This window comes from Equus caballus, chromosome 17 (assembly GCF_041296265.1).
Source record: "Equus caballus isolate H_3958 breed thoroughbred chromosome 17, TB-T2T, whole genome shotgun sequence".
Lineage (NCBI taxonomy): Eukaryota > Metazoa > Chordata > Mammalia > Perissodactyla > Equidae > Equus > Equus caballus.
The window spans coordinates 98342568-98361859 of NC_091700.1; the positions used below are offsets into that span (position 1 = coordinate 98342568).

Genomic DNA, 19292 nt, shown 5'->3' on the forward strand with positions numbered 1-19292 from the left:
CTAGATTGTTTTGGGACAATAGTCATCATCCTGTGCTCACCTTCCAGGGCCAGGCAAGGGTGGCCATGGGAGACCTTTTCTAAGTACGGATTAACTGACGTACTCTGTTCCCAAGTGTGGTGTGAACAGCGTGGGGGCCTGCTGGTGCTTCCGACAGGATGTGTGCAGCTGGTGTGAAGAAAGAGGCACCAGCCATGCTTAGTGAGGAGCTGAGAGGAAGGTGGAGGTGGTCTGGAAGGCAGTTGAATCAGCTGCTGTAAAATTGATGGGTTTAAAAAATTGTTAATGTTCTCAATGTCATCAATGTATGTTTACCAAAGTAGAAAAACTGCACATTGTTTGATGAGGGAATGAGGCCTCAGATGGCTTTAGGTGTCCAATTTATGCACAACTGGCCTTGGGAACCCCAAACGCCCTCGATTTAGTGAGAGATCACGTCACTAAAGAGCAGGCGTTTGCGTGCAGTGCGCCACATGCTGGAGACTGCCAGCCAATCAGAGTGAAGATGCAGGATGCACCGGGGCTTTATGTATCAACCGTTTGCCTGTGACAGTGCTGTCATCAGTCCCTGCTCCCAAGCCCAGGCGGAAAGGGCCTTCCTAAGTGGTACAGGAGGCAGTGTCCCCTCCCTCGACTGCCATTGGCCCAAGTCACAAGTCAGGCATCCTTTACGTGAAGACACAGGAGGATGAAGCCTGGCTCTTGATGGGCAGGGGGGCTCACCAGGCTCTGAGCACCAGTGCTTCTGTGACGAGGCTGCCAGTTCCTGGCAGGCCCGGGGCACGTGCACAGGGCAGGGGCTTCCGTGATGACGAGGCTGGTCCTCACCTCCGCTGTCCACTGAGCAGAGCCCCCAGCGTGGGGGCCGGGTTCACTGAGAGACCCAGTTCAGTGAGGCCCAGAGAACAGAAGGAAGGGCCTGAGCCGGCTGGAGTGCACGTGTGCACACACTCACTCGTGCACATGCACACACACGTTCATATTCACATACGTGCTCATATGCACATGCTCATGCACACACACACATCCATGCTGACTCATGTACACATGATCCCACACTCATGTACATGCACACACAGACCTACATGTGTCCACACACTTACCCCCTTACACATGCTCCCTCAATCACATGGTCACATGCACACACACTCTTACACACTCATACTCTTTCATGTGCTCACACACGTCCACACACACCTGCAAACCACACCGCTCCATCCAAGACCAGCCAAGTACTCGAGCCACTGGAAGAATCACCAAGGAGTGGGACCCGGTGCCAGGACGTCCAGGGTCTGCCCTCGCCAACTTCACTGCCTCCTGGTTGGTGGTGGAACGTGAGGTGTAACTCAGCAGGTCTCTGCAGACCCTGAGGGGCTGGCGGCGCTGGCGGGAAGGCACCTGTGCGTCCTCCTCCTGGGTGGGGTAGTTCAAGGAGCCGCCCCTTTGCGCTCACACTTCTGTGTCAGCCTGTCCACCTGTCTGTTCCACCATCTGACTGTGAAACTGCCCCAACCTCTTTTACGGAAGGGACTTCTGGTAGATTTTTTACAACGTAAGTATTTCTCAAAGACTTAGACGTGTTTGGGCACAACAACGAAGCATGGCGGCAGGCTTACTCCTCAGCCTGCGAAGGCTCCCACGTTCGACACCCTCTGTGTGACCAGCTCGTTCAGGCCGAATATTGCATTTGGTAAAAGTTCAGACTCCCGAAGCATGGGAGTTTTGAGAAGCTGTTTCCATGTGGATTCAGTCTGCCCGTGTGGCGGGGCAGCGGGCAGGGGGCCACTGTGACCATGTGGCCAGGCAGCCAGTGCCCGGGCGCCCACGTGCCACCCGCCATCCTGAGCAGAACGTGGGAGTCAAGTCGTCACCCGAGTCCTCAGAGTAGACCTTATTTACTGAGGAAAGCTGACATTTTGTAGTTGTTCCTTTTTTGACAGATGTTCTATAAATAGAAATTGACGTAGAACATTGAGCTCCCAAGCCCCAGTCATGACAGATGGCAGACAAGGCAGGATGCCTGAGTTTTCTAAGGCCACATGGAAGTCGCAGGGTCATTTCGCACTCATTGATCCGGGGCCTCTCCTCCCCCTTCTGGAAGGGGCACCCCAGAAACCCTGGCTCGGACCGTCCTGACCCGGCCAGCCCCAGCTCTGGGACCGGACCTGCTCAGTTCTCTCGGGCCACCAACATCAAGGGCGTGTGGTGTGACGTTCTCCTGTCTGTCCTGTGAAGGGACAGAGTGTCCCGGCAGGAGCCTGACTTTGGCCAGCCTCACCATCTGCAGCCCTGCCGCCTGCTCTTGAAACTGTCAGCACCGCCAGCAGTCCCCCTGTCCCTGGAGCTGTCAACACTAAAGAAAGAAACTGAAACGTGAAAGTGTCCTCACTTCCCCCAGTAAAACTGGAGCGCGGGGACCTCATACATGCTGCTGCCACAGACCTCTCTCCATGGCGCCGCGCACAGAACCATGGGCCTGGGACACTGGCTTGAGAGCCAAGTTCTGGATTGATCCAAGGCTGGCTTGGTCCCCTTCCTTAATGCCCTCCCGCTCCGTTCTCCCGCTTGTCCGCCTCCTCCTCTCGGGTCCCCCTGCACACTTAGTAGGATGTCATGGGATAAATGAGTGAGTGCACCAGGAAGTCTCTGGGGAAACGTTATGCAAATGGCAGGCAATGGCCCTTCTGCTGGCATTCATGGAATGAATATCACAGACACACACACGATGTATAAAATCTGCACACAATTGTTAGAATTCTGCATGTCAAAAGCAAAATAAAAATTTGGGCAGCAAAGTAGAGTAAACCTTACAGTAGAGATGAAGGAAAATTAATGTGTATGAGGAATACTAAAATCTAGAAGAAAAATATCAAAATCCCCAGAGGAAGATATCAGTAAAGAAGAAAAATTTCACCAAAAAGCAAAAGCTAGGAGAAAGAAAAGTAACAGACTCAAAAGCATGTGACGTTGTCCTGCGGGGGCGCGGCTTTCTGTCGGTTCTCCGGGCCGGCCCTCAACACTGGGCGAACACGGCCAGGAGACAGATGGGAGCAGGCGCTCGGAGACGGCGACGATGTGTGTTCAAGAGCACTACATTCCAGTCTGCTTCGACCCCCTAAGTCCATTTCTAGGGCGTCTTCCTAGAAACGTGACCTGCATCGTGGGCATGGGTACATACGCCAAAAGACTTCCTCAGGCACTGTTTGTAGGGGCAGAAAAGGTGAGGGGGCCAAATGTGTCCACACGATGGGATGCCACTCATGTAGCCATTTAACACACTTGTAAAGACTATTTCAAAATGTGGCAAAGTGCTCAAAATATAATGTCAAGTGAAAAAAGCTGGATTAAAATGGTACTTCTAGTGCCATGTCAGTTCTGCAAACATCTACTCCTAGGAATGTTCGTGTGGATGGAGAAAAGGCAGAAGGAAAGGAACCCAGGCATTAGTCATTATCTCTGGGCGGTTGCCTGGGTTACTTTGATCTTCCCCTTTATACTTCTTTGTATTTTCCAGCGTTCCTACAATCCAGAAAAGTTAAATCCCATTGTCATAGAACAAGTCTGAGGGGTGGATGTTGTTGGCAATGAACCGTGTAGCTTGGCCTCACGACACTTGTCTCTGTTCCTGCAGGAAGCCAGGGGATGCCAGGAATGCCAGGCCTGAAGGGTCAGCCCGGCTTCCCAGGACCCTCGGGCCAGGCAGGACTGCCCGGGCCACCAGGACAGCACGGCTTCCCAGGAGCTCCTGGCCAGCAGGGGCCCTTGGGGCTCCCGGGCGCCCCAGGCTTTGGAGGTAAGGATCCCACCCTCCCAGCAGGGGGTTGGGGCCTCACTCATAGGACAAGTGAACAAGCGCTGCCCCCAGGGAGTTCTCAAACTGTACTCCAACGAGCGCCCCTCTCAAGAGCTGCAGGGGTTCTGAAGATCCCACACACCACGCAGGGTTCTGAGGAGGGCAGTGGTGGTCTGGAGAGGGAGATTGGGCCAAAGTTTAGAAGGCATTGAATGCCAAGCTAAGGAGTTAGAGCCCCTAAGCAAGGGAGCCGTTGGGGGGTTTTAACAGGATGCATTAAAGCTGGCAGCCTGTGTGGGGGCTCAGGGAGAGTGGTGAGCTGGGCAACTGCTGAGGCCCTAAGTCAGTAATGAGGTGAGAGAGCAGGAAGAGGAGGGCAGGTGTGGGACCTCCCTTAGAACCTGCTCCCTACTGGAGCCGGCGATGGTCCGGAGGGTGGGAGCCCGTGAGGAGCCTCAGCCGGCTTAGAGCTGGCAGGGCCGCCTGCTCCTGCCTCACCGTTCCAGCCCTGGAGCTTTGTTCTTTGGGTTCCAAAGGCAGGAGGGCTTGAGTGGAGAAAGTCAGATTCGTCTGGAAGCACGTTTGGCTTCATCCCACAGGTTATCCTCCGGCTTTCAGGGGAAGACCTCCTTAGAAAGGCCAGCCTGCAGGTTTCCCACACACTCTGGGCCCACCTTAACACTCACCTCTGTAGCTTCAGTCTCCTGTTCTCCTTCCAAGAGTTTTTTCTTGTCAAAAAAGTCTTTGTAATCGATGCCTTAAAGGTGTCGTAAGGGAAGTCTTCTCGGTGTGGTTTGTTCGTCCTGTTTCATTTTCCTTCTCCCTCTCTTTGACAGGTCTACCTGGAGACAGAGGGGACCCAGGCGACACAGGTGTCCCTGGCCCTGTGGGCATGAAGGGTGTCCCTGGTGACAGAGGTGACCCCGGTTTGTTGGGCGATAGAGGTCACCCAGGAAGCCCTGGATTCAAAGGAGTGGCCGGAATGCCTGGCATCCCTGGGCCAAAAGGTAACTGTAACGGGACAGGGTAACTGCCCTGCGGGGTGCGGGCCGGCTAAGCTGGGACCCGGGACAGCTCTGCCAGGAGAGGCTAGCCCCCCCCGCCTGCGGGCTGAGGTCTCTGGACTCCCCTCCCCAGGACGCGTCAGACCCTGGGGAAGCGGGCCAATGCTGCTTAGGCTTGTGCCACTCATGTGCCCCAAATACCAGTTAATTGATTTACCAAGAGAGAGAGACAGCCTGGGGCTGAGGACTCGCTGTCTGGTGGGGAACTTGGTAGAGATGCCCCCTTGGGATTCTGGATTCAAATCCGGAGGACAGTTGGTGAGCAGAAACCAAAACGAAGCTTTGGTCAATGCCGAGGCCAGTTTTTCTAGAAGCAGGGCCTCTGGCCCTTTGCTATTGCTGGAGACACAGTGATCTGTCTCTGCCGTGGTCCTTTGCCAGATTTCCATGCGGGGGGCAGTGTGAACGTCCAGGGCACTCTCCAGCCTCCTCTCAGGGGCCCACGGACCTAGGGACTTCCAGTTTTCCTCGTGTCTTTCTCTCTGACCTCTGTTCGCTTGCCTTATGTCCTGTCCCCAGTGGCCAGACGGCAGACGGGCTGACTCTGTACCCCTCAGTCTGTAAGGAGGTCAGCAGACAAGCCCCTTAGGAAACGGTGTCTCGGAAATCCCTATTTGGGCCTGAGAATCTCAGCATCTAGTCACCTGGGTTACTCTGTGGGAATGTCATGGCTGAGCAAGCCTGACATACCCCATGTGTTTGTCCACGCCTGACCCAGTGCTTCTCTCCTTTTCTCTGCAGGGGGCAGAGGTTCACCCGGGATGGACGGCTTCCAAGGCCTGCTGGGGCTCAAAGGACGACCCGGGCTCCCAGGGAGCAAAGGAGAGGCTGGATTTTTTGGAGTTCCGGGGCTGAAGGGTCTGGCTGGTGAGCCGGGTGTGAAAGGTATGTTCGTGCCTCTCAAGGTCTTTCTGACGGGTTGAGACTCACTTTCACGGGGGCAGAACACTGCTCAGGATGACGCTTCCAGGAACCCAGAAGCTAGATGCTATTAAAAAACAAACTCTTAAAAAGTAGGGGTCAGCCTGGTGGCATGGTGGTTAAGTTCACATGCTCTGCATTGGCAGCCCAGGGATCGCCAGTTCAGATCCTGGGCGCAGACCTATGCACCACTTCTCAAGCCATGTTATGGTAGCATCCCACATATAAAGTAGAGGAAGATGGGCACAGATGTTAGCTCAGGGCCAATCTTCCTCAGCAAAAAGAGGAGGATTGGCGAAGATATTAGCTCAGAGCTAATCATCCTAAAAAAAAAAATAGAATAATAATAATTAACTGACAAAAGCTAGAAGGCTTTATCCCTGCCTCAACACACTGACAGTGTAAGACGGGAATAATCCCGACCAAAGGAAACTTGAAAACAGAAACGACTGTAGCATTGAAAACCAAAAGCATCATGAGAAACATACCCCACCACGATTGTTCCATGGTGAGCGTGGGAGGTGAGGCCAGGCGAACAGCAGGAGGTGAATTCTACAGGAGAGGAATGCCGATGGCACAGGAGGGACACAGGACTCCAGGTGCAAGAGCAACACGGTGCCAAAGAGATGGGACCCAGCGGGAAGAGGCTGCTCCACGACCTGGTGTGGGCAGGCATCTGGGCCCCAAGGGTGAGGCTCCTTGTTCGGGAAGTGTCTTACCCACCAGCCACCTTCTCATGACTTTCGTTCAAACACCTTTGTTCTGAAGTTATCACGATGGTCCCTAAACGCTTAATTACTAATAACAAGTGTTGATGAGGATGTGGAGAAACAGGAGCCCTCATGTGAGACGCTGCCGGTGGGAACATAAAATGGTGCAGCCAGCGTGGAAACTGACAGTTTCTTAAAAAGTTAAGCACAGTTAGCCAGCAGGTCCTCTCCTGGGTGTACGCCCAAGAGAGCTGGAAACACATCCACGCAAAACTTGTACGTGAGTGTTCACGGCAGCATCATTCATAACAGACAAAAGTAGAAGCGACCTAGAGGTCCGTCACAGATCAACAAAATGTGATCTGGCCATTTAAAGAGTATTATTCAGCCATAAAAGCGAATGGGGTTCTGAGACATACTTCGACTTGGATAAACAATGCGCCACATGTTGTCTGCCTCCATTTATAGGAAATGTCCAGAAGAGGCATATCTGTGGGGACAGAACATAGAGTGGTGGTCTCCTAGGACTCGGGGCAGGAAACAGCTTGGGGGTGACTGCTGCTGGGCACGTGGTTTCTTTTTGGGGTGACGAAAATGTTCTCCAGTTAGATCGTGGGGATGGTTGGTGAACTCTGAATGTACTAAAAACCTCTGAATTGTTCTCCTTAAATGAGTGAATTGTATGGTGTGTAATTGTATCCTAATCAAGCTATTTCTCTAAAAACTTAATTACTCCACAAAGTGTAGTAACTTTTACAAATTCTTAGAAAAATAGAAATTGCAGTCTAGGGCTCTGCTTTTTCCATGCTTTCTACTCACACTGCGTTTTCAAATAATCTTCATGATAACTTAGTGATTTCAGGCCATTGAGCAAGAAATGGTATTTTAAAATTAAATTAAAGATGAACTCACCCTTGGACTCCACGCCGTTTTCCCTCGGCTCCGCTGTCCCTTCTCCTCCAGCCTACCTGGAGTGAAGTTAACCGTGGGGTGCCCGCCCTCACTGGATGGCCAGCTCTCCAAGGACAGGAACAATGCGATTCTGTTCATTCAGTATCTAGCCCAGCACTAAATACTCAGTGGATGTTCAATGAATGAAACTAAATTTTTTTCATTCAGCAAAATCTCACTTACCAGCTGCCCTCTCATCCAGTCAACATAGATTCCAGAACATTCTCAGCCTGAACCTTATGCCACAGTTCCCTGACCAGCCTGCAGCCTCCTGAGCCCCAAGCCCCTCGTGCAGTTTATTAACTCCTTAGAGGCTCCCCTCCACAGCTGCTCCCTGTGACCCCCCAGCCCTGGCCAGCCCTTGGTAAATTCTGAGGCTCGGCTGGTGCCTGCAGGAAGAGGGTTGAGCTGGCATCCTTCCTCACGGCGCCTTCCTGCTTGTGAGCAACTTTGATCGCTGTCTCATCAGGGCGCAAATATAACACTCTGACATTCTTTGTCACCCATCACACTTGTCCCTGCGTTGTCCTTGCAGTACTGCGGGGGGACAGGTCTTCTACATGCCTTGTACTCTGTGCCCACGCTCCACTTGCGTGGAGAGAGCAGCTGGGGGAGAAGACAGGTGTCTGTCGTGGCTGGGTCTCTCTCGGGGTGCTGCATCCCAGCTCGCAGGCTTCCAGTTCAGGGAGACGTGCCCCCCGCCCCGCTCCAGGCCTCTCAGGACTCAGGCTTGGAGAGACAGCAGTGACAGAGAGGCCTCCCCACCTGTGTTCTTTACCTGGTCCGGAGGACAGAGGAAAGACAGCCTTGTGATTCCCTTCCAGGCAGCCGAGGGGACCCTGGCCCCCCAGGACCGCCTCCCATCATCCTGCCGGGAATGAAAGACATCAAGGGAGAGAAAGGAGATGAAGGACCCATGGGACTGAAAGGATACCTGGGCCTAAAAGGTGAGGCAACGCTAACAGGCTGGGCCTGACCCCCGAGCCATCCAGCTGGGGTCCCGCTCCCTCCACCCCTGCCTCTCAGCTCCCGCCCCGGAGGCTGCCCTGCGCCCTGCCAACCTGTGTTGTATCCAGCCCCTCTCCACCCTGGCGTGGGCTCACAGGCTGTTCTTTGAGGCCCGAGCAGCCTCATTTCCCGCTGTGAGGTGTGCAGCCCACAGGACTGCGGAGGGGAGAATTTGGGGCGGGGGTCCGCATGCGCCCCAGGGCGTCACCTGCGCCGTCCTCCTGCAGGTGTTCCAGGAATGCCCGGGATCCCTGGCCTGTCGGGCATCCCCGGGCTGCCCGGGAGGCCCGGCCACATCAAAGGAGTCAAAGGAGACATCGGAGTGCCCGGTGTGCCTGGCGTGCCAGGATTCCCTGGGGTGCCCGGTCCTCCCGGCATCATAGGGTTTCCCGGGTTCACAGGAAGTAGGGTAAGTGAGCACCTTCCTCCATGTGTTCTGCGAACTGCTCTCCTCCACCGTTGACCAGCATTTGCTGGGGTCCGAGGGGTCAGGCCCAGGTTCAGAGTTGAAGCCTCAGGCTGTCAGGTCCCTGGTCAGTGTAAAGAACAGCACCAACCAGGATGTGAGCGCCACCCGTGCCCCCAGCCCTTCCAGGGGTTTCTGTGGGATCAAGCACGGAGCCTGCATTTTTCCATAGGGACCTTGAGAGAACTAAGCTTGAATTTCCAGAGATCCGAGCACATATGTGACATCAGGACTGAGAGCCCCTTACCAAATGACACCACAGATGACATCGGCCTGCTGTTTGCTCGTTTCTTCACCCAGTGCAGGTCTTTAGAGCACTTCCTGTGTGCCGGGCCCTGTGTTGTCGTGGTCACTGTGTGCACCCTGACCCCGGGCAGGGCGCTCGCCTCTCCACACCTGTGTCCTCACCTGTAAGCTCAGAGAAAGGCCTCCTTGCAGTTTTACTGAGCGTGGTGGTGATAGTGATGTAACGAGGCGCAGAGTGGCTCCTCATAGGTAGTATCTCATGGAATTCTCTTTTTATCCTCTTTGATTTAAAGGTATTATACCCTCAGAGTCCTCAGCATATGACTGACTCATTTCTGGCATTCATGGCGGGATTGGCACATTTTGGGCAGATGAGAAGTTCTGCCCACCCTATGATAAACGTTTAGCTGCAGACCCTGGCCTAGCCTTCTCTCTGGCCCACCCTGGTGTACGTGATGTTCTCAGAATTCTTGAGGTGTCTTCCTGCCATCACTCCCCAAATCTGTAGCTGGTGGGACCTTACGCTCAGTCTTATATGCAGCTAGCCAGGTCACTTAAAAAAGAGAGACACGTACGTCTACCAAAAGACACACATGACAATGTGTGTTCACAGCAGTTTATTCATAATAGCCAAAAACTGGGAAGGAGCCCAAATGCCTGTCAACAGGAGAAAGAATAAATAAACATGGTACACTCAGACAATGGACTCATGGACGTCAGTAAAAACAGAGAATTATTGATAAATGCAATGACATGAACGAATCTCACAGACTTTATGTTAAATGAAATAATCCAGAAATAGGAAGTACATGTGATATGATTCCATTTTTGTGACGTTAAAGAACTGACAAGACTATTTGGTAGAGGTGTGTCAGAACAGCGGCTTTCTTGGTCAGGACTATTGACTAGGAAAGGGCACAAAGGAACTTTCTAGAATGGTGAAAATGTTCTCTGTCTTTATCTGGGTGGCACATGAGTAAAAAGGTATTGGGCATTTAAGATGAGTGCACTGCACTGTATGTAAGTTATGCCTTAATAAAGCAAGCTTTAAGAAAGGAAAATAGATTATTATCTAAACAAGGATGTAGCCTCCAGCACACCCTCCCACCCCCGGAGAGAATGGAGCTGCACTAGGGTTGAAAGACTCAAGTTGAGCCATGCTAGGAAAGGGGAATAGCGCTGATGCGCAGTTCTGAAATCCGAGGCTGATGCTAAAGTGGGGACCAGAGGGATCGTGGTAGACCAGAACTCCCTCCCACCCTCTAAGGAGGGAGCAGCTTCAGAGGGGAAATGCATGATTTCTGTGGAATCGCAGAGCGACCCAGACATCATCTTCCCAGTCTCATTATCAGCAACCAACACTGTTATGGAGAAGTCCCACTCTCTCCATGGATGGAAGTACACACCGTGGAACTGTTTTATAATCTAGAGAGCTAGTTCTAGAATCTGGCAGCCCAAGTTGATATCCTAGGTCTGCTGCTTACGGGCTGAGTGACCTTGAGCAAATCACTTAACCTCTCTGTGCCTCAATTTCCTCATTTGTCAAATGGGAAATAATAGCACCTCTGTCATAGAGTTGTCATGAGGCTTAGATGAAGCTCTAGAGATGGGACCATGTACAGCCTGGCAGAGGGCGGGCTGCCGTGAGCTGTGATTGTCATCTCCACCGTCCTGACCAGGATCCGCATCGCTGATGTTACTAGTTTCAGTAGAGCTGCAAGCTTGTTTCATTTTTACCACGTTGCTGTTCATTAAGGACAGGTAAGGAAACCACCTACTGTGTTGGCCTGAAAAGCTTTAGGGGTTTTCTGCAAAAGGACGAGACCATGAACCTTGAGTGCGGTTTTCAGCAAAGCGAGCAGTGGGATCCCCTCACCCTTCACAATTACAGGCTAATTTTGTGAGCAGCCTCCTAACGTGGCTTCACGTGTGACTTTCCCCTAGGGTGACAAGGGAGCTCCGGGGAGAGCAGGCCTGTACGGCGAGAGTGGCCCCACAGGCGATTTCGGTGAGTGTTGCTCCGATGGTGAAAATAGCGCCTCCACACTCCAGAGCATTCTGGGCAGGCGTGGTGATACCAGACCTGTGGATGCTGTTAGTTATTTTGAAACAAACTATCTCATTAAAAATGTAGCACAAGAGAAGTTGCAAAGCTAACCACCTCCCAGCAGGAAGACCTGTTGTCAACCATCTTTTTTGCACGTGACAGGTGACATTGGAGACACCATAGATTTACCAGGAAGCCCGGGCCTGAAGGGGGAGCGGGGCCTCACTGGAACACCAGGTACCTAAGTCATTTTCCATCTCTTTGTGTCAGCAACAGCCCTGACCCTTGTCTGGGTCGTCACTCAGGAGCTGGCTTGCCAAGAGTGTCACTATTTGATAAGCACTATGAATCATGTTATAGGGAATGGTTTGAGGTCTTCAAGCCCCATGTGCAAGGAACACTCTGGAATTGCTCATTAAGTTAAATGCCAAGACAATATCAGCAAACTTCTCTCTGTCTCTCCCTGAAAGGGAAGGTAGCCAGAATCAGCAGTCGGTGGATGGGGGTAGCTGTGGCCCATAAAATGTAACTGGTGGAAAAGCAGAGCCTGGCCCACGGGGACACATTATAGGGTGCGGAGCAAGTGACACAATGACCGGAGATTCTTACAGTGACGGATCTAGGAGAAAGGGCAGTGGAGTCGGGCCCATCTCTTGAGTAAGGCTACGAGGAGCAGCCCCCGGCCCTGTACGCCTCAGGGTGCCCCATGTAGACAGCAGCTCGCTCCTCTCCTCTGAGCATCACTGAAGTTCGAGGTCAAAATTCCTCCCTGTAGTGAGACCCCAAGGGTCTTGCAATAGAGGCCTCTTTCCTGGGGACTTTGTCTTGGGGGAACCCACATGGCTTAAGCTGCCTGGAGCCCCAAGTCCTTCTAGGGATGGTCCTGGTCACGGGAAGGGTCTGCCCATACAGTTGGCCAACAGGGAGGATGCTGAGCTGGTTCTTTATGTAGAAAAAGCTCCAGGATGGAAAGCAGTCTAGCAGGGGAGCAGGACTGTCCCTCAGAGCAGGCAGCCTCGTTCACCAGCCTCTCTGGGCTCATGTGGATCTATAATTTGGTCTCCTGATGTCTTCCTTCCCGGTCTCAGGGGCACCCTGGGCTGCTGAGCCTTCTGGCTCTCGGCTGGCTGAAACTCCCATCCTAATAATTACTTTGGCAGTTTGGTTTGTAAAACCAGAAATGTGAGACCATCTTGCCACATGTGTCATTTGTTCAACTGAAATGTCGGGCGGGGGGAGAAGCTACTCCCCTCCAAGAATTGTGGCTGTTACCCCTTGAACGTTTAGGTTTTGGCGAAACTATGGGCCCGGGAAGTGGAGCCTCCCACGTATCCATCGCCAGGAGACTGTATCTCAGAACTGCCGTCCTGGGGGCAGCGGGGCCGTGACAGTGGCGTTAGCCATCCTCAGGGGTGTTCCATTCTCCATAGGACAAGTGAGGTGTGCCTGAGTGGGGTCAGCCACAGAGCCTTGCCCCATGCAGCAGAGAGAGGGGCTGAGGAGCCCTGGGTCAGATCAGCTCCCAGACATGAGGGGCCCTGGGGAGCTGGGGCCCAGGCGCCATCCCTCGGAGGATGAAGTGACAAGCTACACTGGACTCTCTCAGTTTGGGTGGAGACGATGGGAGTATTCTGTGAAAGAAGATGCACTGAGTAAATAGGGGTTTGGAGCAGATTTTAAAAAACTAAGAGAATCAATAAAAAATAAGCAGAACCTTTTGGGTAATTTTTCTTCAAGACCACAAATCACTGGACAAAAGTGATTATGCAGAATTCAGCTTGGTCTGAGGTTTTTGAAACCTTCTGGCATACCAGAAGACACCAAAACATCTGAAGTAGAATGTGGTCGCTAACAGACTTAGCGTTTCTCTGAGTCTGCCCAATGACCACCTCTCGATCACCCGAGATGCTTGTTCAAAATGCAGATTCCAGACCTTACCCCAAACCCCCTAAGTCAGCCCTGGGAGAGCCTCAGACGTCTGCAGGTGCAACTAGTTCCCCAGATTTCTGTGGCGCATCACACTTTAAAAACCTCTCTGATCAGGGCCCTGATTGGTGATCTATTGCTACTCAGCAAATTACCCCAAAATGCAGTGGTTGAGAACATCTACAAGCACGCATTATTTCATACAGTTTACGTGGGCCGGGAATTCGGGATCAGGGTGGTCCTGACTCAGGTCTCTCATGAGATTCCAGTCGTGACGTCAGCAGGGCTGCGTCACCTGAAGGCCAGACTGGGGCTGGAGGATCCACTTCCACGATGGCACCCTCGCGTGAGGCCTCAGTTCCTCACCACGTGGGCCTCTCTCAGGGCTGCCTGCGTGTCCTCATGACATGGCAGTTGGCCTCCTCCAGAGTGAGCAATCCAAGAGAGGGGACAAAGCGGAAGCAATGACGCGTTGTACTGCCTCGGCTTGAAGTGACACCCCATCATTTCTGCGGTATCCTGGTGGTCACACGTCAGCCCTAGGCAGTGTGGGAGCGGACTGCATGAGGGCGTGAATGGCAGGACACAGGACCATTGGGTGCCAGCTAGGAGACTGCTGACCACAGGCTCAGGGGGAAGAATTAGGTAAAAAATCAGTTGAGGAAGGAGCACGTTTAGATACGCATCCCCATTCACAGCAGAAGCACCAATGTGGTATGGCAGCATCCTGTGGCTGGCATCCTCTTGAACCCTACGAGCATTAAGCCCCAGTGGTGCAGCGTCTGCTTTGGTCCAAGCAGCAATTCTGTGGTTACAGGTCTAAAGGGATTCTTCGGAGAGAAAGGAACAGAGGGCGAAGTCGGCTTCCCGGGGATAACAGGCGCCGTGGGAGTCCAAGGGCCCCCCGGACTGAAAGGGCAAACAGGTAAATTCTCCTGTGGTCATACGGTCTTCCTCCAGCAAGGCTGGATGGGGCAGCGGCCCGGGGCAGAGCGTGGCTGAATCTCCAAATCTGCAAGACCCCGGATAGAGGCAGCCGGTGGGCATCTCCTTGGCAGGTCACACCCCCATGTGAAGCTTGCTCTTCCCTGTGGCCAGTCACGTGGCCGGTCAGCTGGCTCAGCCTTAGGGCCAAACACACAGAGAGAAACAGCCAACCCAGTTGGGGTACCCACAGCGACATGGAACCACGTGGGGGGCCGATGGAAGTGTCTCTGTCCCCCTAAACGCAGACTGAGTTCTTGTCACAGGACCCCTTTCCTGCATTAAATATGCAGAAACTCGTTTGGGGACCCCAACTTAAAGGCAGAAAGCAAGCGGTGACCTCTCTTGCTAATCAAGAGAGGCAGCTAATCCTCTCCTGGGCTCGCCCCCGACTTCGGTGTGGATGATGGACGGGAACAAGAAAGCACAGCTGCTCTCTTTGGCCAGCTGGGTTAACCCTGTGGAACTTGAATGCGGGGGTCCAAGGCTTCGTGCATTCCCACTTGAGGGAAGCTGGTCCTTTCCCCACGGAGCCCTCTCCTCTCGGCAGGACCTGGGCTGCAGGTGAGGAGGCCTCCAGGTTCCTTTGTCTGACTCAAGGATGCGTTTGCCCCCCCAGGCTTTCCAGGACTGACGGGGCTGCACGGGCCTCAGGGAGAGCCAGGTCGGGTTGGAAGGCCTGGCGACAAAGGAGACTCTGGCTGGCCAGGGGTTCCCGGCTTACCAGGTAAGCCCATCCCTCCCTTCACAGACACCAGCACCTGGGCTGTTGAGAGTCAGATGTGCCGGTTGAGAGGCCATCAGGCAGGCTGGCCTCTCTCCAGGCTGTTTTCCGTGACACCGTGTGAGGTAAAAGGCTGGGTGCGCATGGTTTACTGTCCACACGAAACTTGCCGAGAACAGGGTCTGCAGTTGTCCAAGCCCATTGGGAACAAGACAGACACGCCAGTGTGCAAAGATGCGTTTCACTTCCCGGAAAGATGAGTGAAAAAACACCCAGAGGCCTCTGGGCCACTCCCCGGTCAGCAGGGGGCGCAGAGGCGATGGAGGGTCGGACGCCAGGGGCCCTGTCCCGCCACTACTGGCTTCCCACTGAGGGAGGTCTGGCGGAGCCCTTGGCAGGATTTGGGGGGTTGTGTGGCCTGGCCTGGGGACAGGCCCTCGACCGCACTCTCCTGGGAGTTAAGGGTGACCGCCCTCCCCACCCCAGCCTGCACACTCCTGGCCCCAAGAATTGCCTCTCTGCCCCTCCCACTGCCACCTCCCGGGAAGACTTGCCGCCATTCCCAGGTCCCACTGTAGGACTGTTTATCCTCGGGACTCCAGAGGGGGTGGCACTAATGCCGGGCTCTCGGTTCCAACCGGGCTCTCGGTTTTTACCAAGCAAACACAGACAGTGACTCAAGCGTCCGGACAGAGGGGAGCACCCCCTACCAGCCCCCTCTGGTTCTGCTGGGTCTGTAGGAGAGTCTCTGAAAGCAGTCTTTAAGTTCAGCGGTTCTCCAGGTGACAGACGTGATTAGTTTACATGTCAGAGTAGATGCTGAACTCTTCCTGTTTGCTGGGCTTCTGAATAGGTGGGTCGGTGACCGAGTTATAGCAAAGGAGAACATGTGTGAATTATTTTAGTTTCTCTTTGCTGACCCATGCACGCAATAACCACGAGTGACACTCCGCAGGTTTTCCGGGCATCCGAGGCATCAGCGGATTACACGGCCTGCCAGGCACCAAAGGCTCCCCCGGGTCCCCAGGTACCGGCTGTTTGCTTTTCACATGATAAAAGTTATTCATATTCAGTGGAGAAGAGTTTTTAAAAATGTATTTAAACAAAAGGGAAAAAATCGCCCATAGTCCTATTGCTATTAGAATATTCTCTGTATAGATATTTTATGTAAACAACTATCATCTATCTACAGGAAAATTTGTACGTGTGTGGTCATATATAAATTCACACACGTGCTCCATTTAACATGTCAATTCCAGTTAAAATGGTCCGGTTGTGTCACTCTTTCCCACCGTCAGCTGCTCTGAGCACCTGCTCTGTGAGCAGAAAAGCTTTTAAACAGTTATTCGCTTTAAACCCGATGAAGGCTTGGCATCCAGAGGAGCCAACCAGGAGCCAAGGGCGTCAGGTGGGGTCCCAGCGCCACAACCTTCTGAGGGGCCTCCGTTTTCTCGTTTGTGCAGCCAAGGGGTCAACTCCCATCTCTAGGCTTTCTCCAGTCTCAGAATCTGGGACCCTGAGGCCACATAGCAAGCTGAAATTGCCGTGCCAGCTTTCTGGTTTCTATTTTTGAGTCTCACTGAAGAGCACTGCTGTTCTTTGGCTCACGAGAATTAACTTTGTGTGGTTGAAGATGCTGATGTTGCTGCTTGCTAACCCTGCCACAGGTGCAGACATCCACGGAGACCCAGGTTTCCCAGGTCCTGCTGGGGACAGAGGTGACCCAGGAGAGGCCAACACCCTTCCAGGCCCTGCGGGAGCCCCAGGACAGAAGGGGGAGCGAGGAGCCCCAGGTGAGGCCAGACACTTGCGATTGTTCCACCTGCATATCCAGCCCCCAAAAGGTTGGGTGGCTGGAGTGAGAGTGAGAAATAAGAAGCTGGAGAGAATTTCTTGTTGCAGAACCTCTTGCCTAGTCTCCCATCGTCTTTATTAAAAAATGTATCTTATTCCATCGGGGTTAGTTATGGACCTCCGTCCCCCCCTTGTGATCAGGATAAGGCCCCTCGCCCCAGGGATCACATTCCATCCCTTAGGGTCCCAGGGCACCTCACCCATGCATGCACTCTAGGTGTTGGACAAGCAGACAGATACTCGCTTCACAGCCTCTGAGCTGAGGCCGCCTGAGGGCCTGGAACGTTGGTGGAGCTAACCAGAGAGAGGTGGTCTCAGCTGCTGAGAAATAAACCCACCTCCCACCTCCCCAGCCTACCCATCCACCTGCCAAACCATGCTGGAGCCTACACTGAGATGGGAAACGTTCCCACATAGAAATATGACCAGTATCTGGAGCAGAACCAGTAAGAGATACTGCGGCTTCACTGAGTGTGAGCTTACAGCCCCGTGTTCATTTTCTGACCATCCTTGGCCTTGCCGCGCCAGCTCACCCAGTATTTTCCCCTGTGGCAACCTTGAGCCAGGGGCTGTCTATGGTGTGGGCACTGGTGCTGGGCAGCTCATGGGGACAGGGCCCCATCACACACTGGGCTCCTGAGCACCAGAGCCTGAGCGCAAGTGCTCAGGTCAGGATTCCCTCCGAAGATGGAACCAAAGACACTGCAAAGGAGAAGAGGCCAGCGACCCATCCCCTGTAGGGGCATCAGGTGCCTCAGGGCTCACAGATCCATCTTCTGATTCTCCAAGGTCTGTCGCCTCCCCTCTCCCTTTTCAAATAGCTGGAAACTCTAGAATTCCCTGATAGCCAAGCTCTACAGCATTGATCTGAAGCCAGGAGAATGGGGAGAGGGGCTGTGAACTGGGGCCTTAATGTGAATCCTGGAAGGCTGTGTGGTGCTCACGCAGCCCCACTCAGGGGTAAAGATCTCAGGTCAGTCCACCAGCACAGGCCCCAGTCAGGGGTGAGAATCTAGAGTCAGTCCACCAACACAGGCCCCAGTCAGAGGTGAGGATCTAGGGTCAGTCCACCAGCCCATGCCCCAGTCAGAGGTGAGGATCTACGGTCAGTGCGCCAACACAGGCCTCAGTCAGGAGTGAGGATCTAGGGTCAGTGCGCCAGCACAGGCTTCAGTCAAGGGTGAGGATCTAGGGTCAGTTCACCAGCACAGGCCTCAGTCGGGGGGAAGATCTAGGGTCAGTCTACCAGCACAGGCCTCAGTCAGGGGGGAGGATCTAGGATCAGTTCACGAGCACAGGCCCCAGTCAGAGGTAAGAATCTAGGGTCAGTCTACCAGCATAGGCCCCAGTCAGATCTAGGGTCAGTCCACCAGCACAGGCCCCAGTGAGGGGTGAGGATCTAGGGTCAGTCCACCAGCACAGACCCCAGTCAAGGGTGAGGATCTAGGATCAGTCCACCAGCACAGACCCTACTCAGGGATGAGGATCTAGGGTCAGTCTACTGTCACAAGCCCCCCCAAGAGTCCTCAGTGGAGTTGGCCGTTCCCACCACTATAGAGTCAGATGCCTGTGTGTGTGTGTTCTTGTGCTGCCTCATGAGCAGTGTGATCTTGACACAACTTTGCAAAATGAGGGGAGAAACGCCCTGTCTGGGCGCTGGGAGGATTCAGTGAGGTAGTACAGATGAGGCTCTCACACACAGGAGCCCAGCCATCAGTGCTGGCTTCACGAAGGGCCTCGAAACATGGCATTTTTTCAGTCATGCTTGTCAGTTCACCTGTCTGCCCTCTGAGAGGGGTCAGGGGACACAGCGACGGGAAAGACTCCGGTGGAGATGGAGGTGAGACCTCGCGCAGGGGGACAGAGGGAAGCGAGGCATCAATGCCACGCAGTCCTGGCCCGAGGACAGCGCTCACAGAGCATCAGCTCTTACCGTCCGTGTCACGAGGGTTAAGGTTTGACTCACACGGCGTGCTCTGAGCACCTGCTCTGTGAGCAGGAAAGCTTTTAAACAGTTATTCGCTTTAAACCCGGTGAAGGCTTGGCATCCAGAGGAGCCCACCAGGAGCCAAGAGCGTCAGGTGGGGTCCCAGCGCCACAACCCTCTGAGGGGCCTCCGTTTTCTCATTTGTGCAGCCAAGGGGTCAACTACCATCTCCAGGGTTCCTCCAGTCTCAGAATCTGGGACGCTGAGGCCACATAGCAAGCTGAAATTGCCGTGCCAGGCTTCTGGTTTCTATTTTTGAGTCTCACTGAAGAGCACTGCTGTTCTTTGGCTCATGAGAATTAACTTTGTGTGGTCGAAGATGCTGAGCATCAGCTCTTACCATCCGTGTCACGAGGGTTAAAGGTTTGACTCACACGGCGTGCTGTTCAGGCTCTGAAACTGACAACGAGGCACGGTTACAGTTTCCACAAGGGCAGAAGTTACCTCTCATGCCCCCATTTGTACCTCGGCCAAGTGCCTGGTGTGGGATAAGTGCTTGGTAAATGTCTGTCCTGGGGGAACGTTGTAAACTAGGGAAACTCTGACCTCAGTTGGAGAAGTTATGTGTGCCCCAGAACATCCCTAACTGAGCCCTGACGGTCCCATCGCCC

General features: G+C 53.6%; 1 protein-coding gene across 1 annotated transcript in view; it reads left to right on the forward strand.

The window, feature by feature from the left end:
* Positions 1 to 19292, forward strand: part of COL4A2 (collagen type IV alpha 2 chain) — a 191000-nt gene that overhangs the window by 160292 nt on the left and 11416 nt on the right. The window contains exons 30-40 of the mRNA XM_023621825.2: positions 3632 to 3793; positions 4630 to 4800; positions 5599 to 5742; positions 8264 to 8386; positions 8675 to 8856; positions 11104 to 11167; positions 11369 to 11443; positions 13950 to 14057; positions 14736 to 14843; positions 15796 to 15867; positions 16508 to 16633. Coding sequence (XP_023477593.2) covers positions 3632 to 3793; positions 4630 to 4800; positions 5599 to 5742; positions 8264 to 8386; positions 8675 to 8856; positions 11104 to 11167; positions 11369 to 11443; positions 13950 to 14057; positions 14736 to 14843; positions 15796 to 15867; positions 16508 to 16633 — 1335 coding nt within the window. The remainder of the gene's footprint in view (positions 1 to 3631; positions 3794 to 4629; positions 4801 to 5598; positions 5743 to 8263; positions 8387 to 8674; positions 8857 to 11103; positions 11168 to 11368; positions 11444 to 13949; positions 14058 to 14735; positions 14844 to 15795; positions 15868 to 16507; positions 16634 to 19292) is intronic.